This window comes from Phyllosticta capitalensis, assembly GCF_038381095.1.
Source record: "Phyllosticta capitalensis strain CBS 128856 chromosome Unknown BKA78scaffold_2, whole genome shotgun sequence".
Classification (NCBI taxonomy): domain Eukaryota; kingdom Fungi; phylum Ascomycota; class Dothideomycetes; order Botryosphaeriales; family Phyllostictaceae; genus Phyllosticta; species Phyllosticta capitalensis.
This window is the reverse complement of record NW_027117440.1, coordinates 1,459,661-1,486,854: the sequence shown is the minus strand read 5'-3', so window position 1 is coordinate 1,486,854 and position 27,194 is coordinate 1,459,661. Positions and strand designations below refer to the sequence as shown.

Genomic DNA, 27,194 nt, shown 5'->3' with positions numbered 1-27,194 from the left:
AATTCTTTTTTCCTCCTAGTGCCTCTGCTTGGCAATTGAGTGGTTTGTTTCTCAACAACCATCGGGATTTCCGACATGTCGAGCGCTGCAGCTTGGCGGTTCTCTCATTTCTTCGCGCGCGCAATTACTTGCCTGCTGCTCATGTCGTGCGATTTGACGGGCGTCATGGAACGTGGCCAGGTATGTAAGCAAGAAGAGCATCGGCTCGTACTAAGTCAGCCGAGCAACAAGGAACCACTTTTTACATCCACAGCGCTGGGTTGAGCTATATCATGCGTACAGCGCTCATCTGTCAACGTCTGTATGGAGGCATGGCAGGCAGATGGTTGCGGAGCGTGCTTGAAGCAGAGGTTGTGACACACGCAACCACAGTGGGTCGCAAAAGAAACAGCGACTCCAAAGCGGCGTGGAGTGCTTGAATGCTCCCTGGAACTATCCTTCAAGGAGCTCAAGTGTCTGAGTCTTTGGGAAGCCAGGTGTTTGATCACTCCCTGTATACATATCTTGACTTTTCACTCGCAAAACGCCAACATCTGAGAAGATAACTCGGAGCATTCAAGTACCCCGCCCGAAGTCGCCATTTCTTTTGCGACCCCCTGTGCAACCGTCCTCTGGCTGGCTGAAATCGCTGTGAGGCGGTAATCAGGTTTGCTCGTCTCTTCACCTTGTGGGAGGCTGGATGCACGTCTTCTCTCTCTTAGCTTGCTCCCCATCAGAGAACGGACTTCTCCGCGCCCGCAGCTCCTCCATCCACGCCCATCGACTCTGCTCGTCTCTCCCATCTGCCGCGCCATGTGCCACGACCAACAACTTGCAAAATGCCGTGTGTCGATTCCGTCGGTCGGCGCCGCAGGCAATTGGCTGGGTTCCGAGCACAGTCGCAGGCCCCTGCCCCCCTTTGACGCCGCGCAAACGTGGGAGACACGATGCGAATATGCAGACATCATTGCACAGCATGCATGTCGTCCAACGGCATACAGCATCAGCGCGCGGGGGCCCCGGTCCCGACGCAGTGGATGGGTGGATGGCATTGAGACAGGGAGGGCGATAGGATGACGGATCCGACAGTGGACAGCAAGCAGTTGGATCCGCAGGCGGAATTTTTCCATCTCTGTCGATTTTTTGCTTTTTCCTCTTCCTTGACCGTGGAATGCGTCGTGGCATGACATGCGAGATTTTTTATTTTGGATACGCAGCGGGTGTCTCGAGACGGAGAGCGAGGGAGACGGGACGGAGCGGTAGGGTTTTTTTGTTGTGTGGGACGGCAGGTGAGACTGTTTTAGCTTTTTGGGCAGAGGGGGGGTAGGGTAGAGTTTTTGACTTGACGCTGCTTTCTCTGACTGCCGTCGGGCCTCTGGTCGCCGACGGGCGGTTCTGGCGGTCGACGACGTTTGTCGCGTGGCCGTTGTCGTGCATGCCTCGCTCACACTCGCCCAAAATCTGATGACATGGTGTCGTTCTGCCTCTCACTCGCTCGGTCTGGTCCGGGTGTGCTGCACAGCGGGCTGAGCTCGGCCGCTTCCAGGCAAGGTGCTCCTTGTTGCGTATCCTGGAGCCTCGTGGCAGCCGTGGATGCTGCGGATGCGGATCCCACGTGCCTGCGACCTTCCGGTTCGTTTGTGTGGAGGTGACGTGGAGATCTTGTGGAGGAAAGTCGGACGAGGGGGCGACGTGGGGGCCAAAAAGGGGGCGTGTCTATAACTCCTCTCTTATTGCCTCACGTCATCTTCATGGTTGCCCATGGTTGCGCTGGAAATGCCTCGACCTCCTCTACCTCACCGCCCGTCTGACTCTATCCGTCTGCCCTTGCGCTGGTTTTGAGGGCTTACTGCTGCCTGAAGCGGAAGGCAGACATGCTCCCCGCTGTAGGCGGATCCGGTCGGCTCACAGGGCTGTCGGAAGCAGACTCGGTGATGGAGGTCTCGACCGCTTTCTTTGCTCGGCATGGTGGAGCAATTGTCCAAGGGAAGAATCCCATTTGGACCACATCCTACTCCTCCAACTCTGTTCATGACAGCGGTTTCATCCAGCAGGCAACCGACAGCGAGAGGAAGGTCCAAGAGATCCAACAACATCTACGAGACAGTGTGGAGAGCTCTGCGAACATATTCTGCGAGTGGTCTCATAATTCCCGGGCAACCATCTCGAGATTCAAGGCAGTTCCGACGACGCGGGGATTCTACCGACCGCATCTCACCTTGCTCGCAAGACGAGGCAGGTCGAGGCGCTGGGTAATAGTGAAGCAGGGTCTGTATCGCGTGCAGACATCGGTATACTGCAGAAATGGCGCAATCTATCCTTGACCGTCAACATCCCTTAAAGTGAGCTCGTCGCAATGGTTGTTGATTACTCATCTTATTTTGATGGATGGAAGCGCCATAGTTCGAAGTCTCGAGGAATTGTAGTTGCTACTTTGCGCCAGAGATTCGTTTGAGCCAATGAGATGTGTTTCTTTTGTTCTCTGGCGCTGGATACTCTTTAAGGCGTGCCCAGATTCATGGACGCGACGCTTCTCACGCAAGGCTAGTTCCGACGTCAACTTACGAACCAATTTCGTACAGCCTTGAGTTGCGAGCAACAGCTCTTCCGTTAAGCGCTTTTGCAAGTCATCAACCTTGTCAGTGCGGTATCCGACAGCATCTAAACGAGCAGTGGTCGTGAAGGCGTGTATGGCGCGTGTGGTGGTGAGGTTTGACCCGCAGCGGCGGCGGCCCAGTCCATCTGTCCGGCGGACATCTCCCCGGCTACCAGAGGGCGGTCAACTCCAGGCGCCTGACCAGACGAAAACGGGAGCCCAACAGCGAAAAATCTCAATCGACGGCACGTTCAGCTTCCGTGACAACATGAAAGTGTTCTTGGCGGGCGCGGTGGTCGTTGCTCCCCTGTCACCCTTTGACCCCCTGGCACAGACCCAGGCTCACAAGGCACTTCGCCCTAGAGAGTCGAGACCACCTCGTCCGGCAACCATGGCTCATGATACAAGCCTTGATCAAACAAGGATCTGTGGTTCAGTTGACCGGTGGTTTTGGTCCCAAGGCTTCGAGCGGTCATCATTCGATAAGGGGCTGTCGTCTTTTCAAACACCCCTTTCGACGCACAAGTCGTTCACTGTCGCCTTGATCATGATTTTCCGCTGGCGACTGTGCTCTTTGATGCTCGACTTACGAGACCGTGTGCCTATTTCACCGGCGTGGCCCCGAGTGCCTCAGCTGTCCGTCGATGTCGGTGAAGCAAAGCCATGTTTTTCCGAGTTCGGGTTCGCGATCATCAACACACGGTGGACGCAAGGCGCAGAAGGGTACGGATGGCGTCGAGGATTACTTGAAGCTCTGAGCTTTGGGAAATGGGTAGATCATGAGGACGGATGTCGAGTGGCTGTTACTTTCCGACCCTACCACATCAGTCTGCTCGTCCCGTTATGAGGCGAGATCTTTGTTCTACGGGATTTACCCACCAATGATTCAGCATGGAATGTCGAAGTGCGATCCTCAGTGTTTGTGTTGCCCGTCCGTTGGTGGCTGATGGGCATTTACTGACAGCGGCAGTGACCACGTTGGAGGGCTGCGGCGGATGCCTCCTCTCTTTGCGTAGCATGACTCTCAAGTCTCGGGTCTCTTGGAACTTGATTTCCAAAGTCCTCTTATACTTACTCGAGCGTTCAAGGAGGAACATCGATGACTAAAAGTGACGCTCAGCCACAGGATGACTGACGCAAGGGACCTTTCCGGGTCAAAAATCAACGTCGGGGATGATTATAGAAGGAATTCTCGACTGAACAAAGTTTGCGATGGGGCAGAACTGCAAAGGACTGAGAGACTCGTCAAAGCCTTTTTGTTGTTGTCACGGGGTAAAGTGTTGTTCGAACTTCAAAGAATTCGAAGGACTCAAAGAACCGAGCAATATTACAGAGGCTCTCTTGGTGATTTCACTGTACGTAAGAAGTTATTCGACCTCAAACTCATGACTCCTTAGGCAAGCGAAAATGCTCCACTTGAGGCTCATTGAAGAGGTGTCTTGGCGGTCAACGTGACTGGTTGCTCCGCAGTAGTCAGGCGGCTGAATTCTTCTGATTCTTTGCCTCTCGAGACCTCGACGAGCTTCGTCCCTTATTCTTGATGTTCGATTTCCTTGGCTTACCGTCCGTACCCGGAAAACTGAGAGCGAATGTCCTCTCGTCGTTTGATCCTCTAGAACCATTTCCCAAGCCACGTCTCCTTTCAGAACAGTGCTTATCTGTTGAACATTCTCATATCTGACTGGCCGAATTGTTTGATGCAAGCGAGCCACTTCCGAATGCCGCATGAGTGGAGACTGATCTCGATGTGCTCAATCGACAAGCTGTGTAAGTTGGTGAACTCAACAATCGAAGCCGGGGTTCTGAAACGCTAGGTCTATCAACAACCCGAGACATCCAGTCAATGTCTTTGGCCCTGTCACAGAGAGGGTACGTAGCTCCAACATAATGCGAGCATGGACAGGTTATTCATGACAACTTACCACCCTGGCGTGTCTATCCTTTCGGCACGGCACGAACCCCAGTCCTACGTCCGCGGAGATGAACCCGCTTAATGCAGGCTCATCACATACATACGTCTGCGCTCGCGTACGTGCAAATCGCAAGGCGCAGTCTGGCGGTGATGAAGACAACAGGGCGTCGTTCTCAACAAGCGGGATTGGGCTTGCGGGGAAGCGGTCTCCCTACGGCAGCCTTTCCTAAACGAGGCATTTGATTCGGCTCGCCTTGGATGATCGCAATGCATGCTAGGAATCCAAACTCTCGCTCCGGCTCCCGTGGGACGTGCTCGGGTGCTGAACACACGACGGGTGTTTGTGCCGAAGTCTAGATGTCCAAGCCATTTTTACGTGTCTGAAGAGACGGGGGACTCTGAAGTGGTCCAATGACCTCGTGGTTGCCAATCTGAGTAGTCTGGGAGTACCCCTTCTTCGAATGGTACCGTTGTAAACCGCTCAAGCTCTTTTCGAATTAAGCTCATGCTGTGGATATCGTTTTCCAGTACGCAAGAAGCCTACCAAATACCTGAGGTTTGCGCGGACTATTGGACGTGAGAGGATATGATCTCCCATGAGGGGAAACTCCTCTTTGCCACTATCCGGGATTGTTTTGGCGGAAGACTGGCTTGATTACTCGTGCTGCAGTCGGTGACGGGTCATCGCAATCCGGGATGGCTCGTGGCTCTTCAGGCGTCGTCGTTGGCCTCCCCAGTACCGAGTTGGTGTGGGAACAAAGTGGGAATGACCCGATTTTTTCTTCTAGATTACGAATTGCGCTGCAGACCGCTGGAATATTCCGATGATATTGGACGGTGGCCAACTCGATATCTTCTAAACTTCTTGGCATGAAGGATCGCAAGGGGCGCGTAATTGAATGCCCTTGAACAACAGTAGGCTAGCATTGACAGTCCACGTCTCTTGATTCTACCCAACTACTTGTGCATTAAGTGGGTAGATGAGAGGAGGTTGACTACGTGCTGCCACATTCGGGGTCGGGGTCGTGGCTCTGATCTCGTTTCTGGAAGCCGCGTTCAACCTTGGGGATGACACAGCGCTAGAGCAGATGAACGAGTTCCATGGCTCAAGAAAATAGAATTCGCTCTGTCGCCCATGGACATCGAGTAAGCGGTCGAAGGTGTCCAGGAATCAGCAGGCTTCTTCAATCTTGATAGCGGGCTGCCATGCCGCTGCGAGGTCGGATTCTCCTCGTGCTCAGTCAATAGAATTTTCCGCTTGGTCCTAGTTTGGACCGACATCTTACAGGTGCTCTTTTCCAACAAGTCGTCAAAGCAAAGCCCAAAGGTGTCGTCGAGGCGGGGAGGATATCTTCCGTCCAGAAGGGTGTCTTTCGATCTTCGTCGCGCGAGGTTCCCAGGCCAAAGATAATGGGCATCCTTCGACCAAGCGAGCCTAGACCTATTAGTAAACTCCAAGGCTGAGAATGCCCGGTGGTAAAAGACGTTATATCCAATCAGGTGCGGCTTGATGAGGACGGGTCGAGGTGTCCTTTCGAACACAGCAGTCATGCCGCGATTTTGGACCAGCTTGCCTTTCAAAGTTCCCACGCATGATATGCCATAGTGATTGCACCGATAATGTGTGAGAATGAAAGAAAGATAGCTCTTCGAAATTCCCATGACGTAATGTTGTGATTTTACCGCAAAAGGTCGACGAAGCCGAAGGTGGACGGGCAACCCGGACCGGAAGCCAGGTCAATATCTGGGGTCGGGCCGATCCCGTGCAGTCGCGTCTCCCGACCGCGAGGCCATACACCAAGAATGCATCCCATCTTTTGCGCCACCACAACATGAGTGATCAAGAGTCGGAGGCGTCGCGCGCGCGAAAGCGCACTTTTGACGAGACGCAAGATGCTCCAGCAGCCGCCAATGGCGACGGTAAGCTCCAGTATCATGTCCAACGCGCCAGGCTAACAACATCACGCAGATTCATCCTCGGACGACGATGACGACTTTGGCCCAGCGCTACCTTCGCACGCCCCCAAGAAACGGAAACGAAAGCTCCCTTATGCCAATCTCTATGTCGCCGCGCTGCCTGCTGCCGAGCGGTATTCGCGGTCTTTGATGCACAGGGACCAATTGTGCTACACGACGTTTACACCGTTGACGGACTTCCTCATCACAACTTCAATCGATGGGGTGGTTAAATTCTGGAAGAAGAATAAGGGAGGCATCGAGTTTGTCAAGGAGTACAGCGCACATGGTGGCAAGACCATCATGTCGGTCAGCGTCAGCGCAGACGGGCGCAGCTTCGCGACGGCCGGCGCAGACAAGACGGTCAAGATCTTTGACGTGGTCACGTTCGATCTACTTACGATGCTGGAATTTGAGTCGGTGCCCAAGTGTGTCTGCTGGATCCACAGGAGAGGCGCACCGCTCCCGCTTCTTGCCGTTGCGCTCGAGAGCGACAGCTTCATCAGGATATACGACGGGCGGGGCGAGAACAAGGAGCCGCTGCACACGCTGAAGCGCATGCACAGACAGCCAGTCTCGTTGATGTCGTTCAACAATGAGTACGACTGCGTCATCTCCTGTGATGTGGGAGGCATGCTGGAATACTGGGCGCCACAAGAGCCCTTCAACCTGCCTGAGAATGTCTTCAAGCTCAAAAGCCAAACCAGCCTCTACCTGTTCAAAAAGGAAAAGAGCGTGCCTTCATCCTTGACAATATCACCAGACGGCAAGCAGTTTGCCACATTCTCATTCCCGGACCGGCAGGTGCGCATATTCGATTTTGCTTCTGGCAAGCTGCATCGCTGCTATGACGAGTCGATCAACACGGCCATCGAGATGCAGCAAGCAGGGACTGCATACCACAAATTCGAAGAGCTAGAGTTTGGACGCCGTCTCGCCGTCGAGCGCGATCTCGACAATGAATTCACGCGTCCTCGGATGAACGTGGTATTTGACGAGACAGGCCACTTTGTGCTGTACGGGTCAATCGTGGGCGTCAAAGTCCTCAACACATTTGAGAACCGCATCGTCAAGGTGTATGGCAAGACGGAGCCGTTCCGCCCCCTGAATCTCGCGCTATACCAAGGCCAGCCGGACAGAAAGGCTGTGACGACGGTCGAGATGGCCGCCAGTGACAACCCACTGCTGAAGGAGGCCGAGGCAAGAGACGCGTTGCTGATTAGCACCGGTTCTGCGAAGCCGCGCTTCTACATGTTCAGCAACGACGAACCGTACGTGCCCCCTTCTCCCGAGCCGGCGTAGAAAATCTTGATGCTGACGCCCTTTACCACACAGAATCAGCAAATCCGAGCGCGACGTGCACAACGAGAAAGCGCGCAACGTGGGAGCATCCGGGCCCGACGCGCCCGCCCAAGCCAACGAGGTGCGCAGCGGCGCCGTCGCCACGCTGCACACGACGCTGGGCGACATTGTGCTGCGGCTCTTCCCTTCCATCGCGCCCAAAGCCGTCGAAAACTTCGTCACGCACGCGCGCAACGGCTACTACGACAACGTCATCTTCCACCGCGTCATCAAGAGCTTCATGATCCAGACGGGCGACCCGCTGGGCGACGGCACCGGCGGCGAGAGCATCTGGGGCGGCGTCTTCGAGAACGAAATCAGCCCCGAGGCTAAGCACAAGAAGTACTCGCTGAGCATGGCGAATGCGGGCCCGAATACCAATGGCTCGCAGTTTTTCATCACCACGGCCGATACCCCCTGGCTCGACGGCAAGCATACGGTCTTCGGCAAGGCGATTGATGGGTGGGATGTCATTCATGCGATTGAGAAGACGTCGACGCACAAGGAGAAGCCGAAGGAGGATATCAAGATTGTCAGCATTTCGGTGGCATAGAGACGAAGGAGGAGAAAAGTCCATTTTGTGGTATTTGGCAAGCGACGAACGGATAGCGAACAGGTGGTGCGGTGAATTAGGCAGGCTTGGAATGAATGACGATGGAAAGTGAAATGCATAAATTTTGCCATGTGCAAGACTGGGGAGCAGGAATTTTGAAGCCTTGATTTGACATGAGGAGAATCCTATGTGATTACTGCCTGTGTCCGCCTGATGTGCTCCCACAAGCAGGCCGAGGCCGTTCACGCCACCCGAATGCTCCCTGACCTCACCCACAAGACCTTAAAACGATCCACATCCACTCCTCTCATGGTATGAATGCTCACATATTCATCACTTGTACCATGGACCGTTGTAAATAATTCTGGAATCAAGATTTCTATCTGTCTCCATTGGTAGGTAGGTAGGTGCAAAAGCAAAAAAGAAAAAAGGGGAGAAGAGAGGGCCAATCCCTGGCAAATTGAGCAGCAAATGCTAAAGTTCGGTGGAGGGTGTGGTATCTCTATCCTGGCAGTAGTAACTCAACCTCGCAATACGAGCAATCCGTGCAGGTGCGGTAGTCCCCCCTGAAATCCCATACCGCCGCTTGCACCTTTGGTGTTCCCAAAAGAAAAGAAAAAAAAAAATCTGCTTTTACAAAGGTGTCTGAAAAGACTGCATGGGAAGAAAGAAAACCGGTATCTTGGCATGGCTTAGCAAGATGAGGAAAAAGGGGGGAAACGACAATGTGGAAAACGGCCAGCTTGACTCTAGCTTTTCAAAGAATGCCCTGCGTCAAACGTAGCGGTGCAAGTCGACATCAGCGGCTTAAAAGGCTTATCAGCAGGCCTACGATTGGCCGACACGCCGTGGAAGAATTCGCAAACGAAATTGAGGACCTCGCCCTTGGAGTTATTGAAGACGGTGATCACGTCGCCCGTGTACAGGATGCCGTACTGAACGCGGCCGCCTGGCGGCGGAGGAGGCAGATGGACGCCATTGACTTCGACGCCACGGCGGCAGATTGTGTGGATTTGGACATTGAGGCCGTCCATTTTGGTCCAGTCCTTGTTGGAGGCGATTGCTTCTTCGATGCCGCGGGCGTGATGCCATAGCGTGAAAGCATTCTTGCCGACGCGCGTATCTTGTATGTCCGGGTAAGTAAGTGTACATTCTGGATTGCGGCCGAATGCCTCGACCCTGTTCTCAAGACGAAGCACTGTGTGGAAGAAGGAATCAGGGGTGGTGGTGAGATTGCCCAAGCGCGGCTTTGGGCGACGGAATTCGCCGTCAACGGAAGAATAGGATTGTAATGCGCCAGCAGTGGTGTCTGGGACGTCTTCGCTCCCCCTCCGATTCGTGCTGCTGTCCGTCTCGTCTTCGCTTGTGTCAGAAGGAACGAGTGTCGAAGGCATGGAGAGGAGTTTTTTTCGATCGACGTAAACGGGACCTCGACTAAAGTCAATGCCGCTGACTTTGGAAGAATATTCGTTGTTATGGGTGGATTCGTCTTTTGCATCCCAAAAGAATGATGCTGTTACAGGCAATTGAATCTGTCGGCTGAATCCACTCCTTTGCTTTGGAGTCGACTCTTGAGATGGCTGTGAAGGATCCTTGACAAAAGAGATTTTCTGGGCGGGCGCAACGCGTGGAGTTGATGTATCCGAGACCTGCAAGCTATGCCGTTGAGATATGTCAGGTGTTCGAGGAGTGGTCGGCTCATTCTGGTCTCCTTCAGGCGAATTTGGGGATCTCGGAGAGTCCATGTGCAAATCTCGAACCATGGACTCGGTGCCAAGGAGACTGTCGGAAGGGCAGTTACTGTTGGAATCCTTCATTGGGGTTGTCAGGTTCTCCATTGACAACGTGTTACAACGCTTAGCGGACTGGTTTGCTCTGGGACTCTTACTGTCTGTGGCATCTTGTCCGCTGAATTCCGACTCGTCCTCAGGGAACAAAGCTTGATGGGTCCGTCGGTCCAAGGCCACGGAGCCTTGTAGGGCCGACTGACCTATCTCGCCGAAAAGTCGAGATCTCGCTGCAGGGGCGCGCTGTGAAACTGTGTAGTTGCCACCATTTGCCGCTGACCTGCGCGATGCGTAAGAGACCTCAGGACTAGAGTCAGATTCAGAGGCGCCACGATACTGAAAACGTGAATGCAATTGGTCATGCTTGATGCGCTTGGACTTGTGAATCTCCAAAGGCTCCTCCTCTGGCTCAGACTCCTCTTCATCGTCGTCGTCTTCCTCTTCACTGTAGTCCGGCGCACTGTAGCCAGCCTTCCTTTCGCTGAGGCTTAGTTGCGAGAACCTGTCTTCTGAGACCTGGAATACAGCCTCCTCGTCCTCCTCGTCCTCTTCTGGAATGTCTTCCAAGTCAGGACCGACGGCGTCCGGGAAAATTTCTCTAGCAACTTTGACCAGCCAAGGATGACGCAGGCACTCTGTGTCGGTTGGTCTCTGCGCTGGATCAGTGTTGAGCATCGATGTCAGTAGATCGATGGCCTCTGGCGACACACCGCGCTCTTGCAAAGGTGTCGTATCCAAAGCAGTGCCCATGATTTTGTTGAACATGCCCTTTCCCGTGTTGTCCAACACGCCCTCGAATGGCGGACTGCCACAGAGTGCAAACCAGAGGACCGCGCCAAATGACCATATGTCGACGGATTGACTGTACGAATGGAAAGTCTTCTTCGATTCACCAGGTTTCCGGCGCTTCTGGCCCTTGGAATTGCCGTCGTAGTGTGGAAATACCTCGGGTGCGCAGTAGAGAAGTGTGCCACAAAAAGTTTTGAGAAACGTCTGATTGTCGCTCACAACCTTGGACAGTCCGAAGTCCGACAACTTGACGTTGAAGGGATCTTCAGAGGCGATGAGAATGTTGTCGGGTTTGATGTCGCGATGCGTTATTTTCCTGGAGTGGAGATATGCCAGCGAGCTGAAGATTTGACATGCGACTCTTTGAGCCGCCGGTTCCGGGAGCAGCTCGTGCCTGTTCAGCCATTCCGACAAGTTTCCGCAAGGCACAAACTCCATGATGATGTAGAGATATTTGTCCCTGTCCACGCAATCAATGAACCGCACAACATTGGGATGATCCAGATCCTTCATGATTCTCATCTCGTTGTCGAGCTTCTTGTCCATCTGGCCGTTCTTGATGAAACGCTTCTTCTCGAGCTCTTTTGCAGCAAATGGCTCTCCGTTCATAACGGTAGCGAGCTTGTACACAGTCGCAAAGGCTCCTTTACCAAGCTGATCCACCACGTTGTAATCGGGTTTGCCGTTCCATCGCATGCCGTAGGTTTGGCCAGAAGACATGACAGGCACAACTGGACCTCCACGAGTGGCCGCTTGTGGCCCCAGATCACCACCATTACGGTCCATCTCCAACTGTGCAAAGTACTTTTCCTTGGCGATGTTGACTTTGTTGAGATAAGCTAGAAAGTGATCTCGCCATCGCTCCTCATTTCCGTCTTTTGCTGGAATTTTGACATGGAATCTGATAACCTCATCGTTCTTCGGAGACAAGATGGAGATTATGGATCCGGAATTGAGCATTGTCGTCACCGGCGATGAGCGATGTCTGCTCTTGCATTTGAGCAGTTTGTCATCAACCATGGTTCCGTTGGTTGACAGATCCTCGAGCATGAGGACACCCCACTCATTGATGTAGATGCGGAAATGAGTGTTACTGACGCGTTTCGAGACTTCTGGTCCAGTCTGGAAGACGATGTCGCATTTTTCGAGGGAACGACCGAACAAAAATTGTTGATGCGTCTGTTTAAGTTCAGAGGAGAACCGCAACGCGAGGTCACAAACGCAGCCGGAAGAGTCGACGACGAAGGTGTCAGCCTCTTCGACAGACTGACTAGGTTCTATTGGAATGGCCCCGCGGGCGACTGAAGTCTGAAGGATGTGTTGCGGAGAGTGCTCAGCATTGTACTTGACAATGTAATAGGCGGCTGGTGCTGCCGGTGTCAGTATGCAGAATACATCCGACACCTCGTCGTCGTCCAGTCCAAATGTGTCTTGTCCGAGACGGCGCGGATCAAGTAGCGGTTGCGTTAGAGGCTGTGTCTGGTCATCACCAGCCAATTCAGTGGCGGGGTCTGGCAACGCCCTGCCGGTGGCGTCCGGTTGTAACCATTCGGGTGACACCATGCTTTTTTCTGGATCGTCACAAGGTCAGAGCTGTATGGCAGGGAACGAACGTCAAAGGGGAATTGGAGATGGAAATTTTGTGATCTCGCGGTATAAAGACTAGGAGGCCAAGACTTCCTCTCGACCAATTGAGGAGTCACGTACCTGATGCGGAAATGGCGATGGGTACCAGGCAGCACCGAGACACAGCGATAGGCTTAGCTCAGTTCTTGACTTTTTGGGCCAAATCTGTCCATTCGATCCGCGGGAAAGACGGATGGTGGCAGAGAATCGTCCGTGTCAACGGGAAATGTACGGAGCTATCGCAGCAAATAGCAGAACGAGCGCATGCACCGTAGGCAGGACGAGCAAGTAGGCAGAACCCAAGGTAGACGGAAGCAGACAAGGAGTGTTCCTGCCGCCCGACTTCGGCTTGGTAAAGGCCTCCGGGCACCCTTCCGGTTGTTCCCAGCGACGGTGACGAGGCCAAGATATAAATCGCAGTCGGTCGGCGCGCTACAGGCAGCGGGAGAATTACGTGTTTGGACGCGTTTTTCGAGGCTGAACGATGGCAGGAATCGGCGCAAGAAGACTTGGAATCGTTCGATATAAAATGGGCAGTGTGGGTGCTACGCGACGACTGTGGTGTCAATGGCGACGAGGCAGAGGGACGGCGGAGGATGGAGATGGTCGGAGGGCGCAAGGAGTGATGGGAAGAAAGATGGAAATGGAGACGGTCGAGGCGAAGGGTCTCGATGGGCGTAGGCAGGACCAATGGCGACTAAGCGGCCGTGGCACGGCGTGGTGTTGTCGAGTGTGTAGTTCGACGGCGACGGCGACGGCGACGGCGACAGCGACGGTTGCCCGGCAGGCAGGCACCCGCATGGCGCCAACGAGTCATTGGCTGCAACTGCACAGACTCCCCACAGCCTGTGGAACTCACCACCACGCCCAATCATGAAACTCTCCGCTGTCTGGAGTGATACAGTAGTTATCTACCCTTATCCTCTCACCCTCCTCAAGATCCTCACCTTCGGCACCATCTTCACACCAATCCACCACCCCTTGGTCAACCTGCCCCTGACTAGCTTCTCCATATCCCCAATCCAGCTTTCCTCTCCAAAAAGCACTTGACCGAACCCTCTTACTCGGCTCGTATCACCCTTGCCGTTCCCTTCTTGATCAAGCTTGACCTTCTCTGATGCATCATCTGCACCACCAAACTCATCATTTGGCCTCACAATCGCAACCCCGCCAAACGCTTCAATCACATCAACAACCTCCCACTTACCAATGGCCGTTTCAATGTTCTCCACCAGCGCAAAGTCAAATGCATCCCAAAAGGCAGGGTCAAGCAAAGCCGTAGCGTTGTTTGTCTTGTCAAAATGCCAGATCGCCGTCTCGAGCCCCATCTCCAGTTTCCCTGCCCATTTCTCAGGGGCTGAGAGAGGCAATGGTGGAAGCAAAATTCTCGCCGCCGTGTCCGACAAGAATTGCGTCGCACCCGTCTGACAGACGAGGTTGTCAAGGTGAACTTGAACAGCGCGCTTTACATGAGGCTGGTCGCCACTGTCACCATTTTCGGGCTCCGCTATCGCAAATGATGTGCCGAGTGTAGTCGAGTCAGGCGTCGAAGCGGCGGCGAGCGGTCCCAGGCGAGTGAGCGCTGCGCCACCAGGATAGTTTGTTGAAGAAATGGCGAGCAGGGCGGTCGAGGCCACTGCAGAAAACGCAAGCGATCCTACGAGTGCGAGACTCAGGGCGCGGTACAGTAGGGACTTGGCGCGACGCGTCCATAGGTAGCTTGCAGAAGCCGCGGCAGAAGCTGTCAGGGCTGGCACCACGTAAATGACGAAGCGCCATTCCTTGTGAGGGAGGGCGCTGTACAGAGCCACAAAGGCGACGCTGGGGGCGACGAGGTGGAATGACGGACCGCGAGTTGCTGGATTGAGCAGAGAGAAGGGCAACAGGAAGGTTGGAATCAACGGATTGAGGAGGAGACGCGGTAGCGCGTTGAACAGGTAATAGTGCCATGGCGATACGCCCCAGTCCGAGGCATGTCCTTGAATCGTGTTGTAGGTAAAAGCAACCCATTCGGGCCAGAGGATTGCTGGATATGTGCGCCAGAAAAAAGTATCCACCGGAATGGTGATGGCAAGAGCAACCACTGCTCCTGAGAGGCCCGCTGGTATGACCACACGGAGATAGGGGGCCAGACCTGAGAGACCCGAGGAGCGCACCCTTTTAAGGAGTTGATGCAAAGCAAGCGTAGCCAAGTAAAGAGCAAGCTCAGACCGGAAAATGATGCCAGCAATAGTTAAAAGGTAGAATGACAGACGCAAATTACGGTTCGAAGCACGCGTATCTGCGGTAGTGCTGGAGTCCAAGTAGAACCGGAGCGCCAGGTTGCCTTGATTGATATTAGTTTCTGAATGGTATTTATATAGACTGAAGACTTACTCAATCCCAAAGCGTACATGTTTGGAAGAGTCCGAGAGGCATAATACATGATGTGGAACTGGGTGGCATGGAACAAGACGAACCAGATCCCAGCGGTCTTGCCAAAAACCTTCGACACGGTCGAACGCAAAGAGAGGAGCGTGAATGCATTGTATAGTCCAAGGACCATACGGGCTAGCATTTGAGTCTGTGCAGGAGACCTTATGTAGTTTCTCCAAGGCCATGATAGGCCAGAGACCAGCAAGGCACCAACAAAGGTTCGGGGCACAGATCCAGGAAAGGAGAAATGATCAAACTTTGTAGCAATCTCTTCGTCGGAATTTCGTAGAGGGATTCCATGAGCCAAGATGTCGTGGATAGCTTGAATGTTGAAAGATTCCTCGACTTTGGTGAAAGGAGCCCAAAAAAGGTGTATCAAAATGACAGTTGGAAGGATAAGCGTGATGAAAGACTCTAAGAGGTGTCAAGATGCGCTTCGCCATCAGAAATGTGTGTGTCAACTAACCAAGAATTGGATTCATCTTGCCGACTGGTCATTTTCCTCCACGGCGAGGAGAAGTCACGTCGGGTGGTTTGGTGGTGAAGCTGCAAAGAGCTTCGGCACCCAAGTCGTCGATCTGTCCTACGCGCCTGCGCATGAAACCTCGCACCCCTGCGTCATCCTCCCGTCTCCACAACTTTGGTTGCTCCCGTCGCGTCCGCCTCAGTACCTTTCTTCCATGCTTCTCGAGCTGCCCACGCGCCCTGGCATCCACTCTATCAATCGCTGAAAATGCGACTGCAAAGCATCCACCCTCGCTAGGCTCAACGTTTTCCGATCCATCCAAGATCTCCGCCATGGTTTCCCAATTCTCCCCCGCGTCCCTCGCCGCACCCTCTGTACTCGCCCTCATAGCTTTCCTCGCGACCTCGCAGTACCTCTTCCTTTATATCGATCCGGCACCTTTCACCCGCGATCAGTACATCAAGCTCAACGTGCTCATATTTGGCGTTTCGATCAGTCACATCCGGGCATGGATGACGGACCCGGGACGCGTGCCGCCAGGCTGGACACCTGAGCCGGTACGCGTTTACGGCGAGAAGCCAAAGACGGACAAGCAGGAGGTGCCACAAGGAGGGAATCGGTGGTGCAGCAAATGTGATGCGCCGAAGCCTCCGCGTGCGCACCACTGCAAGACGTGTGGGAGGTGAGCAAGGCCTCAGCATCCATCATGAGGAGGAGTTGGAGGACCAATGGCTAATGATCTGCCCAGATGCATACCCAAGATGGACCATCACTGTCCGTGGATTGCGAACTGCGTCTCCTATACCACCTACCCGCACTTCTACCGCATACTGCTCTATGGCACAGCCGCCCTCTGGTACAACGAATACCACATCTGGCTGCGTCTCCAATATCTCTGGGAAAACCGACGGCTGCCCAGCTACCTTGGCCCAACTGCACCGCAGCTCCTCCACCTCTTCGCGCTGACGCTGGTCAACACGCTCACCCTCGTCACGGTAGGACTGATGTTTCTGCGCTTCGGGAAGATGCTCTTCGAAAACGTCACCACGATCGAGACGTGGGAGATTGAGCGACATGACACCCTCGTACACCGAGCCAAGTACCTAGGCGGGTATCTGGCGGGGCCGGACGGCGCGCGCGTGCGCATCCGCCGCGTCGAGTTCCCCTACGACATCGGTGTGTGGCCGAACCTGGTGCAGGCCTTTGGTACTGCCAACCCGCTCGCGTGGTTTTGGCCTTTTGCCGCCACGCCACCTGCGCGTCGCGGCCTGAATTTCGAGGTTAATGGCTTCGAGGACGCGTCAGTTGCCTGGCCCCCGCCGGACCCGGACCGCATGCCCAGGATCAGACGAACGTTCAACCCAGAGGAGGCCTTTACACACCGGGGCGATGAGCTTTCTGCGAAGAATGGCATTAACATTGAAGCGTTTAGGAAACGTCAGGAGGAAGACTTGAAGAGGTGGCAGAGTAGCAGCCAGAACGGCGCTGGCGATGGCACCCTGCAGAGGCGCCGACCCTTCCACGAACGATTCGACAGCAGCGGTACCCTCGTTCCTTCAGACGTCGAAAGCGAAGACGATTCAGAAGAAGAGGGGAGCGATGTCGACTTTGGAAATGACCGTGCTGAAGCGGATGGCGAGGAAGCATGGAGGAACTCCGAAGGCGAGACTTTGAAGGACTTTGGCGTCGATCAGGATGCCGAGTTTTATGACGAGGACGACGTGCCATTGGGCGAGTTGATCAGGAGGAGGAAGGCTGCAGCGGCGGCGCAGTAAGCCCTTGATGTTGAACGTAATAAAGTAGAAGTATGGACTTCACGTAGACGTAATGACAACATCTGATCAAGTAACTTGGCCTTCATGGTAAACCCCAAATTGATCATTGAGGATCCAGTCATCGATTAAACCTATCTAGCTCGCGAGAGTGTAGTGAAACAAGTAAATGAGAACAGAAGACAAACACCATGCAATGTTTCGTTTCTTTCGTCTTTCCTCCCCCCCAAGTCCACTCAACCCTACTTCTCCCCAAAATATGTATGAACCAAGAAAATCCCACTCGTCTCAAAACGATCATGTTGCGACGACATGCATGCAAGAAGTGACGTGAAGAACGTGCGGCCGTGTCGTCAGTCGTACCGTTCAGTCTTGGTCGCGTCATTGCGTTGTAGCGTGCCTGCCTCTTCCTTCCTCTCTCCCCCTCTCGCTCTCGCCCCTCCAACTCAAACAAACGCATCATGCCCCAGCAATCAAACAATCGACGCAAAACCTAGAAAGAAGTGGACGACGGCGGCGGCATGCTCCCATACACCGTGACGGTAACACGATCAGGTACGGGGCAGCCAGCCGGCACTGACAGCGACGAGGGCAGGGAGACGAATCTTTCCGCTGCTGTCGAGGACGCAGCAATGGCGGCCGAGGAGGCCATGGATGAGCTGATCTGCGCGCTGAGCGACGCGCTGATGGAGGCGATGAGCGAGGAGAGTTGCGTTGAGGGCGGTGCGACGGGTGTGTTGGGGCCGATGATGATGCTGCCCGGCGTCGTGGAGGAAGGCGGCGAGGCCGTCATGTAAGGAGGCTCGTAGGTTGCTTGGATGGCGGCCGATGAGGGGGAAGCCACGTAGGGAGGCTCGTAGGTGGCTTGGATGGCGGCCGATGAGGAGGAAGCCACGTGGGGAGGTTCGTAAGTTGCTTGGATGGCGGCCGATGAGGGGGAAGCCACGTAGGGAGGCTCGTAGGTGGCTTGGATGGCGTTTGAGGAGGTAGAAGCCACGTAGGGAGGCTCGTAAGTTGCTTGAACGGCATTCGAGGAGGGAGAGGCTACGTAGGGAGGCTCATACGTGGCTTGAATGCCGTTTGAGGAGGGAGAGGCTACGTAGGGAGGCTCATAAGTTGCCTGAATGGCGTTGGTGTCAGAAGACGGAGGCGTTGCCAGCGCTGCTGATGCTGCGGATTCCGAGGCGCGCGAGGCGAGGATGGCGGAGGCCTCGGAGATGGGCGGCAGAATGCCAAATGGATGGCCTCCAGAGGAGAGAAGCGGAAGAGCGGTCGTAGCGTTCATTGAAGATGATGAAGGGGCGACAAGCGACGATGGAGTGTCGACGATAGGAGTTCCTAAGATCAGTGGTCTGAAAAGACGGGAAGCCGCTGGAGGCTCCAGGTACGTCACAACGACCGATGAGGAGACAGTGGCGACAGAACTTCCCCCGGGATAGTTGTAGGCTGGTGTTGACAAGATGTCCAGTTGAGAAGAACTGAGACTAGCTGCAGTGGATATGCTTGTGGTCTCTTCAGAGAGAGGCACAGGGGTCAGGAGTGGGTAAGTATATATGACATCGCTGGAAGGAGTGGCAACTGAAGGGGCAATCGACGGTCCGCTTGATTGCGAGGTTGGGCTTGATTCACTTGAGGGCAGCGAAGACTGGACCGACGGGAATGGAGTATAAGTGGCCGGGATAATGGCATTGGATATGCCCGACCCTGATGCGGCTGGCGATGAAGTCGGGAATGAGAATGGCAGGATGGAAAATATCTGGTCGGAAGTCTCAGTCGACGCAGCACTCGATCCCTCCGAAGTAGGGAAGGAGTCCGTCGACGTGACTGAAATCGGCAGGATGGAGAAATTTTGCTCAGATGTCTGATTTGGCGCGATATCCGATGCAAGAGGAGTTGAAGCTGGGAATGAGTCTTCGGAAGTGACCGAGATCGGGAGGATGGAAAACATTTGGTCGGTTGTCGAGGAAATGGACGAGAAAGACAAGAGACTCGAAAATTCCGACGCAGGGGTTGAGTACGCGGTCGAGAGCACTGAAGAGTTCGAGGCGAATGGGGTTGGGAAGGTCAAGCTGGAAGTCATGTTGCGACCGGATGACTGGACATAGACCTGGTAATCCTCTGTTCGGTATCCCAGGTTGGGACTGTCGAGTCTTCCATACTGTCTCCGCAGGATCCTGGAGTTCCCGAGAGCCAGCGCCTTCTCGAGTTTCTGTGACCCTGGTTGCACTTCCTTTTCAAGTAGTTCCATTCCTCTCTTATTCTTCATTGATGTGGGCTGAGCACACACCACACTGCCGACTTGAATGGGGCCGTACCAGCAGTCCCAGTAGCCCAAGGGACTGCTGAAATCCGCTTCGTAGTGGACGTACAAGACATCGGTGCAGTTGCCTTTCCGTGCGCAGGTAGTCTCGCACATGGTGAGTCCACCAGAGATATCGCCAATGCCGGTGCGGAAGCCATGGTTTGGACCGAGGTAAGCAGACATTGGAGAGCATGGTTGGATCGATGCAACTTGGAATTGGGAAGAGGGCGAAGACCCAGCCGCCGCCGATGTTGGAGTCAGAGGCAGGCTCAATGCCGCTACGAAATGTCAGTTTACGGGTGACATCTGCGTTGAGGTCCCAAACCTACCTGATGTTTGCACGACGGAGAACCCAGAAGGTGTAGCCATGAGACTACTTGGGAGCATGATTGCGCTGCTCGTTGGACTGGATTGACCAAGACCAAGATAGCCACTGGATGAGCCCCCAAAGGAGGACCCGGCCGCAGACACTGGGGTCGAGGGGAATGCGGACGATGATGGGGCAACAGACGACGATCCTCCGTCATCTTGGTAAACCTTCATCGAGTTGATGTCCCAGTACGCATTGTTAAAAGCCGAAGGGTTGCCGGCGACATAAAACTTGCAGCTGTCCCAAGCATCGTATCCAGGGGTCTGTGGGCAGGACGACGACGCATTGAACGCTGGGCCCGCCCATTGTCCGCAGAAAGTAATGTCGAAGACGATTTTGTGGTTTCTGAAATACCGGTCAATATCGCACCCGCCTTGGAAGTTAGACATGGGCATGCCGAATTCGCTCGAGTCTGGCTGGCCCGTCGCGATGCTGCGTGGAATGTTTGCCCGATCAAAGAACCACACGCGAATGTAGTCGGAAGTCCACTCCATGGCGTAAACTCCGCCTGATACCATGCTAAAGCCTGCGCCATAGCTGAAGGGGTTCGTAGATACCGAACCACAACCATCTGTGCAGTCGAATGCGTCTGCAATCGCTGTTTGGCCTTTGCCTGTGATTGTGCACCCGTGGTTTGAGGTGTAGATTTTGTTGGTATTATTTTGGTTGACGTTGACGCCCTCGATGATGTCTCGGGCATTGTTAGCTCGCCAACACAAGTTTGAGAACTCAATGGCATACCGATTTCTCCATCCGATGGCCATGTGTTGATGTCTCCGACCGTCCACCAAGCCGGCCATGTCCCACAGCCATAGGGCATGTGGTTTAGGTCGAGGATAAAAAGACCATGAGTATAGCTTTGCGAGCTTTGCAGGCGAACGCTAGGCCTTCCTCGATCCGAGTAAACATTGTATGTGTGCGTGGTGTCGACACCAATGTAGACGCGATCGCTCGTGTTGGAAATCAATCCATCCTCTTGTGCATACGTCTGGTTCACGTAATCCACAAACCCTTCTGTGGGATCAGTCAACTGATTAAATTGTTAGCCTCTAGCCAGCTGTTGCTATGGGTGTTGGGATTTTGGACCATACAGTGAAAAAGTCGAACTTGTCAAAGAAATTTGAAGGCTCATAATCATCAACGAGAACGTAATCGGCGGACGCTGGAGCTAGCAATGTGGCGAGTAAAATCAATGGTGCTGCCCGTACCGGGCTGAAGCGATACTGAGGCATGTTTGCTGGTTTAGAAAGTACATTGGCGAGCCACATCAACTGCGCGAAGAGGACGGCATATAGAGACATGAGACAGCCACGGCGTGCTGGGGAGAAGGCAAGAATGTATTTCGCGCTTTCTTCGCAAGCCACCCAAGAATTATACACGCAACGGCCAAGCGTAAGGAGGAACTCACCATTCCCCTTGCTTTCCGGCACAGTCGAACGAATGGAAATGAAGATGTCCGGGAATAGCAAGCAATTGGTGCACATGGAATGCGAAAGTTGGTTGAAGACCTCGTGACTGAACCTGCAGCATACGGGTCGATCAGATGTGACTTGCTGTCTCGGTTCACAATAGAAGAGGCTTTTCCTCAGGTAATAACCTGCAGACTGCTTCGCAGAAACAGCATTGCTCCACGTGGTGTCTCTTCTGTCAACGAACGAGGGGTTGCTCCGCGAAGCAAGGAATGTGGCAGCCTCCTGTCAACAACACCCCTTGAGACATGGGGAATCCTTTGATCCCCGGAAAATGAGGCTGGTCTTCCCATGATCAAACCAACTTGGCTGCGCCCTCGGACATGGTCGTCATTGGTACAACCTCAGAGTCAACATGAACTACTCAATTTGTAAGTCAAGGCTACAGCTACATGACATTCAGCAGACCAGCTGTTTGAGAACTTACGCCAGTGGGCCGGCTCTTTCCAAACGTAATAGAACGCAGCCATTGGAAAGCATTTTGCAATCCGGGGCTTGCGTCTTCTCAACCAAAACCAGCCATCCCTCGATCGCTCATGTCCGGCCTGATGTGCCCATGATCCTCTCATCTCGAGTCCTCTGTCGCTGTGCTCTTGCCACTGCCTCCTCCTTCTGGTCCTGCTGACTCGGACCACCCAGCTGTGACTGCGATTGTGATTGCGACTGAGACAGGATGGGATCGGTCATGTAGGAATCGTTGGGGTCGTGGCGGTTTTCAGTGAGCTGCTGCTGGCGCTGTTGTTGCTGCTTCCATTGACGATTCTGCTTGTTCTGTTCGTATTCCTCGATATCTTTCGCCGTCAATGAGATTACGGTGGGAGGTCGGCGGAGCATGCTGGATGATTGAGTGACAGTCGTCGTGGTAGTTCCTTTGTTTTATCGTGGTATTTCAAAACAACAAGAAGATTGGCTGGAAACTACCCAAACTCCAAATCAGCGCTCCAAATGCGGTGCTGTGGTGGTGTGGTTGTTTTGTGGAAGTTGGAGCTGATGGCGCGGCAACCAGTTTGCCTGCACCAGCGCATCCGCCGGGGAAGGCGTGCCAAGAAATCTCGGGCAAAGTCCAGAGGAACCTCAACACCGTGCACATCCATCTCGAGATCCACGCATCCACACTGCCAACATGCACATACGGCACTGCCGGCCGTCGCCAGCGCTCTGGCGGGCAAGTCGCCATGATGTGGCCGCCCTCACCCAATCAATTCGCTTCTTCCACGTCTCTGCCCGCCGTTGCGACGACTCAGGCCCGTCCGATCCAAACTCTCCCGACAGTATGTTTATTGCCCAATTGCAATGGCAAGAGCTCAGATGTCTCAATGATTAGGTCGCCCGGACATCTCACGCGCCGCACGCTCCGCCGCCGCCGCATCGCAGCTCAGCCGGCTCCAAAATGGACAACGAGGACCTTCGACAGACGGTCCCGGCATGAAATGGCAAACGCGACCAACATTCGGAATCCCGAGCGTAAGACCTGGAGGAGCTGGTGCCAGACAACCCCCGGGTGGCAGAGTCATTGGACCACCTCGTGGCGGCGCAAGGCCAGGACCCGGCGGCAGAGTCCTTGGACCACCTGGAGGCAGAGTACTTGGACCGCCTCGAGCTGGTGGAGGCAGGATGCTTGGTCCTGCGCGCCCTGGAATGGGAGGCAAACGTCCGCAGAAAAAGAGGCCAGCCCGCGCGCCCCGCAAGCGCCGCGATGGCCCCAAAACCACGTCCGACGACTTTGGCCTGACCGACACAATGCTCAAGTACCTGGTGCAATTGAAGGGCGAGCGGCGCAAGATCAAGGTGCACGAATTGAAGGAGCCGACGAAGAACGAGCTGCTCAACAATGCGGCACTGAGCGCGTCACTGGGACAGACCAATGGTGCGGCGCAGCTGCTCGAGGGACGCATTCGATACCTGTCCGAGCGCAAGGAGATGCTACCGTCGAGTCTGCAGGAGTTGGCGCGCCGCCTGGTGCAGGGCAAGTTCGTCAAATTCGCAAACGAGCGCGAGCGCGAGGCAGTGTTGGCCATGGTCCAGCAGCACCAGGAGCTAATCGCTGCGAAGCTGTCGGCCAAGAAGGGCACCGAGATTGCGCCCAAGACGATTGAGTTCGAGGAGCTGGCCGAGGCGCCCAAGAAGAAGACGATTGACCTCATTGTCTCGGGACGGTACGACTTGAAGGATGTCAAGCCCACCCAGAACAGCGAGGTCGCCCCTTGGGAAGAGATCATGATGCAGCAGTTGCAGAAGAACGGGAGCTACGTCGGCTCGGATCAGTCGCAGTTCCTTACCCGTGTCCAGAAGATTTTGGCCGACGCATCAATGACTCCAACCGAGCCGCCGCAAAAGCAGGCTAAGAAGGCTGAGGCGTAAAGGAGAAAAAGAAAGACAGATGTACAACCACAAAATTCCCAATCTGATGTTTGATTCGCGAAAGCACGCCAGCTTCCACCAACGTGAAGGTCGGACTGTCACCTGCGCATGTGAGACTACAGGTCATTGTTTACTGGCAAAGACATGAGAAAAGACCAATCAAGCCTCATTCTGATGTACCACCACGCCCCATGTCACGTCACCAGTAGCTCGTAGATTCAACACAGCCGAAGCTAGCCGGATGAGAGCCATGAGACCACAGGTGGTGGATATTGTAAAGCTTACACAGGAAATCGAATCTCTCAAACACATGAGAGCTGCACTCATCCAAGAAGATCGTCATGAGCATAGAAAATCTTGAATCTTTAGGCTGGTAGTACCAAGGAGAAGTACATTTCACATGTCAATAGCCATTCCAACCATGTCCATCATGAGGGAGCCCCGCCAAATACAAAAGGAAAGACAAAAAAACACAAAAAGACAGTACCCAAAAAATGCCCACCGCTACACCCAAACTTTATCTTGTGTCAAATCTCACCAAAGATCTCAAAAATTTAGTACTCCAGAGTGATCTTCTGGCCCTTGACGCGCCCTACCACGACCTCGGGTGCGTACTTGGGGATGCTACGTTTTTGTCAGCGATTTCTGAATTTGGCAAATCGGGAGCAAAATGGGTCACTTACACTTCGTCGTCGTGCAGCATCTCAAACTCCTCAGAAGCATCGCGGCCCATGAAGTTGTACAAGGCCTGGGGACCACCGGGATGTTGGTCGACCCAGTTGGTGACGTTCAGGACGATGCCCTTGACGGCAATCCACAGGTCCTCCTTGGTGTTGTGCTTCGCAATCTCCTCAATCGAGAACTCGTCCTCGGGGACGGAGAACTTCTTGGGAGCGTTGGGCTTCGACACCTTGGCCGGGTCCGCGCTGTCTGCTGCAGCACCGCCCAAGACGGGGGCAGCGGACAGTTGCTTTTGCTGAGCGAGCTGGCTGCCGCCGGAGCCGCCGAGGCCGCTGCCCCATTCGACAGCGACCTTGCCTGGCTGCGACGGGTCGATGTGCAGGCTGATTTGACCAAGACGCTGGGCGGCGGATGATGCGCCGCCGTTGAGCAGCTCTTGGAAGAGGTACTTGCTGGCAGACTCACCAGCCACACGACCGTAGACGACGCAGCCGAGCAGGGAGGAACCACCGAGGCGGTTGGCGCCGTGGACACCACCAGCCAACTCACCGCAGACGAAAAGACCGTCGAAGGGCTTGCCGTCTTGGTTCAGGCATTGAGCCTTGTCGTTGATCTCGATACCACCCATGGTGAAGTGCAGCACGGGCTCCATCAAGGCAACGTGGAAAGTGTCGTTGATGTCAAATGGCAAGTTGTGGAAGAACTTCTTACCCCAGGGGTCCTTGACCTTGCCTTCGGCAATGGCGTTGTACCCCTGGAACGTCTTTTGGAGGGCAGCGTCACCACAGCCAATCTCCTTTGCGAGCTCCTTACCGGTCATCTTCTTCATCAGGCCACGGCCAGAGTAGTGACGGGTGTGGAAGTCAAGGACGTTGGAGGCCTTGGAGTTGAGAACAAGGCGGATGGGCCACAGGCCCTTCTCCTTCTCCTCCCACATCTTACCAGAGACGTAGTCACGGTGGCCCAGCTCGTCCGAGAAACGCTGACCCTTGCCGTTGAGGAGCAGTCCACCCTCACCACGGAGAGCCTCGGCAGCCAAGAACTTCCACTTGGAGCCGGGGTCCTTGGGGTCTACCAGACCAGTAGGGTGGACCTGCACCTTGTCCATATCAATGCCGTTGGCACCAATGTCCATCAACATCTTGTGGCCATCACCAGTAGCGTGGGCGCCGTTGGTGGTTGCCAGACCGAAAGTGTCGGGACGGTGCTTCTTCAGCAGCGACGAGTCTCCAAAATCAGCAGCGTAGCCACCGGTTGCAAGAACTACCGGTCCTTCGACACTGTGCTCTTGGCCGTCAAACTCGTATGATACACCAACAGCCTTGTTACCTTCCTTGTGGATTTTGGTAACCTTCGCTTTCTTTACAAGTTGGACGCGCTCCGGCTCGGACTCGGCCAGCTCCTCGAATCTTTGCATCAGGGCGTATGTGATGGCCATTCCGGGGAACTTGGCGTCATGGCCACGGTGCGTTCGCGGCTGGGAGTGGCCTCTGTCGCATCGTTAGCGTTGGGTGTCCACCTCAAAGTGATGGTTGGGTGATTACTAACCCTAACCGCGAGACCAGGGTAAGGTCGAGGTTGAAGACATCTTGTAGCCACTCCACTGCCGCCGAGGACTTGTAGGTCAAGACCTTGATCAGGTCCGGGCGCGCCTTGTCTCGCGCGGACTTCAAAGTGTCGTCGTAGAATTGCTTGACGCTGTCGGCAATCTTGAGGTCGGTTTGGGTTCGCGTAAGAGCGCCGTTGATTCCCGAGGTAGCTTTGGTGGAGTTTCCACCCATAAAGTCTGTGCTCGGCCGTAAGCATCAAGTAACGGCTGACCATCACGCCATCAAGAGAGCTCACTGTTCTTATCCAGGAGAACGACATTGCCGCCGGACAGGTAGATGGTGTGCGCTGCGCTGAGACCGGACACTGCATGTTTGTCAGTTTCTGCAGGCCAAGGAACTGTGACGTCTGAGAAGCTTACAGCCGGCGCCGACAACAATAACTCTGGGGGCCATGGTGGAGGAAGTGAGTGGGTAGATGGCGAGAAGATGAAAAGAAGATGCAACTGAGAAGAGGAGACCAGTCAAGGAGAAGAGAAGGTAGAGACTAGAGCGGCGAAGAATAGGTTAAGTACGAGAGGTGGACTGAGGCGCACTTGTTGCTGGGACGGAGCCGTCGACTTCCCCCACATTACCTCGGCGACTCGCCCGTGCACTGGAGCTTGGGAGAGGTGGGTCGGCGTCGGCGTCAACCCCAGATTCTGAAGGGCCGAGCGAATGGCAGCGCCCGAATTAACAAACGGCCCCAAAATGCACCAAGTTGGGCTGCTCCTCTAGCGCATGTGAAGCCTTTGGGTCGTCTGCAAGACGCTGTCAGGGTCGCTCTCGTGACCGTGCATGCTACCGCCCAGCTGACTACATTCTTTAACCTGACGACATGTGAAAGACAGACCTTACTGTTTTCAGCCACGACTTTGCCGCGACCAAGACTCAAGCCGGCTGTTGCGCAACTCAATTCTTCCCACGTCTTACCGGCACTTTTTCTTTTCATCGTTTCTAGACGCGACTCCAAACACGCCAGCTCCCCCTATTCCTCCTGCATCAGCATTTCCGGGAACCTCGAGCTATCCCGTAGACCGAACTCTCGGGAAAATGAATCCCGAGCTAAACCAAATACCGATCTTGCGTCGTCGTTCAAGTTTCCGAACCATTGCATACGCCGAGATCAATAGCTGGTGATGCACCTGGTTGCTTGCTGCTTACCGCTGGCAACATCATTCGACGAGGAATGTCGGCTGGCTTTATGCGAATGGACAAAACCTGCCAAATCCG

At 54.5% G+C, this 27,194-nt stretch overlaps 12 protein-coding genes across 12 annotated transcripts; 5 read left to right on the top strand and 7 right to left on the bottom strand.

The window, feature by feature from the left end:
• Nucleotides 1–257: 257 nt before the first annotated feature.
• On the bottom strand, nucleotides 258–1,612 carry BKA78DRAFT_305716 (uncharacterized protein; the record flags this gene model as incomplete). The annotated part of the gene is made up of 1 exon (XM_066887724.1): nucleotides 258–1,612. A coding segment is annotated over exon 1 (509 nt), but the record flags the coding sequence as incomplete, so codon positions are not given.
• On the top strand, nucleotides 1,599–2,534 carry BKA78DRAFT_305715 (uncharacterized protein). Its single transcript, XM_066887723.1, has one exon. The coding sequence runs from the start codon at nucleotides 1,854–1,856 to the stop codon at nucleotides 2,301–2,303; it is 450 nt and encodes a 149-aa protein (XP_066747736.1). The 5' UTR covers nucleotides 1,599–1,853; the 3' UTR covers nucleotides 2,304–2,534.
• A 309-nt stretch (nucleotides 2,535–2,843) lies between these two features.
• Nucleotides 2,844–3,422, top strand: BKA78DRAFT_292494 (uncharacterized protein; the record flags this gene model as incomplete). Its single annotated transcript, XM_066886064.1, has 1 exon — nucleotides 2,844–3,422. One exon carries the CDS (start codon nucleotides 2,844–2,846, stop codon nucleotides 3,420–3,422), a length of 579 nt encoding a protein of 192 aa, XP_066747735.1.
• Nucleotides 3,423–6,319: 2,897 nt separating this feature from the next.
• On the top strand, nucleotides 6,320–8,337 carry BKA78DRAFT_292493 (cyclophilin-type peptidyl-prolyl cis-trans isomerase; the record flags this gene model as incomplete). The annotated part of the gene is made up of 3 exons (XM_066886063.1): nucleotides 6,320–6,407; nucleotides 6,457–7,714; nucleotides 7,779–8,337. 3 exons carry the CDS (start codon nucleotides 6,320–6,322, stop codon nucleotides 8,335–8,337), a joined length of 1,905 nt encoding a protein of 634 aa, XP_066747734.1.
• A 1,647-nt stretch (nucleotides 8,338–9,984) lies between these two features.
• Nucleotides 9,985–12,817, bottom strand: BKA78DRAFT_76367 (kinase-like domain-containing protein). Its single transcript, XM_066893716.1, has 3 exons — nucleotides 12,621–12,817; nucleotides 10,226–12,484; nucleotides 9,985–10,148 (listed from the first exon to the last, which is right to left on the bottom strand). Exons 2-3 carry the CDS (start codon nucleotides 12,474–12,476, stop codon nucleotides 10,135–10,137), a joined length of 2,265 nt encoding a protein of 754 aa, XP_066747733.1. The 5' UTR covers nucleotides 12,477–12,484; nucleotides 12,621–12,817; the 3' UTR covers nucleotides 9,985–10,134.
• A 608-nt stretch (nucleotides 12,818–13,425) lies between these two features.
• On the bottom strand, nucleotides 13,426–15,494 carry BKA78DRAFT_305711 (Alg9-like mannosyltransferase family-domain-containing protein). Its single transcript, XM_066887722.1, has 3 exons — nucleotides 15,421–15,494; nucleotides 14,916–15,368; nucleotides 13,426–14,865 (listed from the first exon to the last, which is right to left on the bottom strand). Exons 1-3 carry the CDS (start codon nucleotides 15,434–15,436, stop codon nucleotides 13,457–13,459), a joined length of 1,878 nt encoding a protein of 625 aa, XP_066747732.1. The 5' UTR covers nucleotides 15,437–15,494; the 3' UTR covers nucleotides 13,426–13,456.
• Nucleotides 15,495–15,592: 98 nt separating this feature from the next.
• Nucleotides 15,593–17,292, top strand: BKA78DRAFT_305707 (DHHC palmitoyltransferase-domain-containing protein). Its single transcript, XM_066887721.1, has 2 exons — nucleotides 15,593–16,102; nucleotides 16,169–17,292. The coding sequence occupies exons 1-2, from the start codon at nucleotides 15,753–15,755 to the stop codon at nucleotides 17,193–17,195; spliced, it is 1,377 nt and encodes a 458-aa protein (XP_066747731.1). The 5' UTR covers nucleotides 15,593–15,752; the 3' UTR covers nucleotides 17,196–17,292.
• BKA78DRAFT_305706 (uncharacterized protein) lies at nucleotides 17,293–19,598 on the bottom strand. Its single transcript, XM_066887720.1, has one exon. The coding sequence runs from the start codon at nucleotides 19,456–19,458 to the stop codon at nucleotides 17,686–17,688; it is 1,773 nt and encodes a 590-aa protein (XP_066747730.1). The 5' UTR covers nucleotides 19,459–19,598; the 3' UTR covers nucleotides 17,293–17,685.
• Nucleotides 19,599–19,782: 184 nt separating this feature from the next.
• On the bottom strand, nucleotides 19,783–21,096 carry BKA78DRAFT_245965 (concanavalin A-like lectin/glucanase domain-containing protein; the record flags this gene model as incomplete). Its single annotated transcript, XM_066884168.1, has 3 exons — nucleotides 19,783–20,555; nucleotides 20,606–20,894; nucleotides 20,956–21,096. 3 exons carry the CDS (start codon nucleotides 21,094–21,096, stop codon nucleotides 19,783–19,785), a joined length of 1,203 nt encoding a protein of 400 aa, XP_066747729.1.
• Nucleotides 21,097–21,867: 771 nt separating this feature from the next.
• BKA78DRAFT_349835 (uncharacterized protein) lies at nucleotides 21,868–22,167 on the bottom strand (the record flags this gene model as incomplete). The annotated part of the gene is made up of 1 exon (XM_066890871.1): nucleotides 21,868–22,167. The coding sequence occupies one exon, from the start codon at nucleotides 22,165–22,167 to the stop codon at nucleotides 21,868–21,870; it is 300 nt and encodes a 99-aa protein (XP_066747728.1).
• Nucleotides 22,168–22,349: 182 nt separating this feature from the next.
• Nucleotides 22,350–23,773, top strand: BKA78DRAFT_76293 (uncharacterized protein). The gene has a single exon (XM_066893715.1). The coding sequence runs from the start codon at nucleotides 22,759–22,761 to the stop codon at nucleotides 23,692–23,694; it is 936 nt and encodes a 311-aa protein (XP_066747727.1). The 5' UTR covers nucleotides 22,350–22,758; the 3' UTR covers nucleotides 23,695–23,773.
• Nucleotides 23,774–24,248: 475 nt separating this feature from the next.
• On the bottom strand, nucleotides 24,249–26,378 carry BKA78DRAFT_246149 (putative fumarate reductase Osm1; the record flags this gene model as incomplete). Its single annotated transcript, XM_066884185.1, has 5 exons — nucleotides 24,249–24,318; nucleotides 24,378–25,865; nucleotides 25,924–26,161; nucleotides 26,221–26,289; nucleotides 26,345–26,378. The coding sequence occupies 5 exons, from the start codon at nucleotides 26,376–26,378 to the stop codon at nucleotides 24,249–24,251; spliced, it is 1,899 nt and encodes a 632-aa protein (XP_066747726.1).
• Between the last annotated feature and the right edge of the window lie 816 nt (nucleotides 26,379–27,194).

Bases quoted from the DNA above. Each gene is read 5' to 3' on its own strand.
- BKA78DRAFT_305711 (XM_066887722.1), bottom strand. The intron at 14,866-14,915 runs GTAAGTCTTCAG...ATATCAATCAAG, and splicing joins CATGTACGCTTTGGGATTGA to GCAACCTGGCGCTCCGGTTC.
- BKA78DRAFT_305707 (XM_066887721.1), top strand. From the start codon at position 15,753: ATGGTTTCCCAATTCTCCCCCGCGTCCCTCGCCGCACCCTCTGTACTC. The intron at 16,103-16,168 runs GTGAGCAAGGCC...TGATCTGCCCAG, and splicing joins CACTGCAAGACGTGTGGGAG to ATGCATACCCAAGATGGACC.
- BKA78DRAFT_305706 (XM_066887720.1), bottom strand. From the start codon at position 19,458: ATGAAGAATAAGAGAGGAATGGAACTACTTGAAAAGGAAGTGCAACCA.
- BKA78DRAFT_305715 (XM_066887723.1), top strand. From the start codon at position 1,854: ATGCTCCCCGCTGTAGGCGGATCCGGTCGGCTCACAGGGCTGTCGGAA.
- BKA78DRAFT_76367 (XM_066893716.1), bottom strand. From the start codon at position 12,476: ATGGTGTCACCCGAATGGTTACAACCGGACGCCACCGGCAGGGCGTTG.
- BKA78DRAFT_76293 (XM_066893715.1), top strand. From the start codon at position 22,759: ATGAAATGGCAAACGCGACCAACATTCGGAATCCCGAGCGTAAGACCT.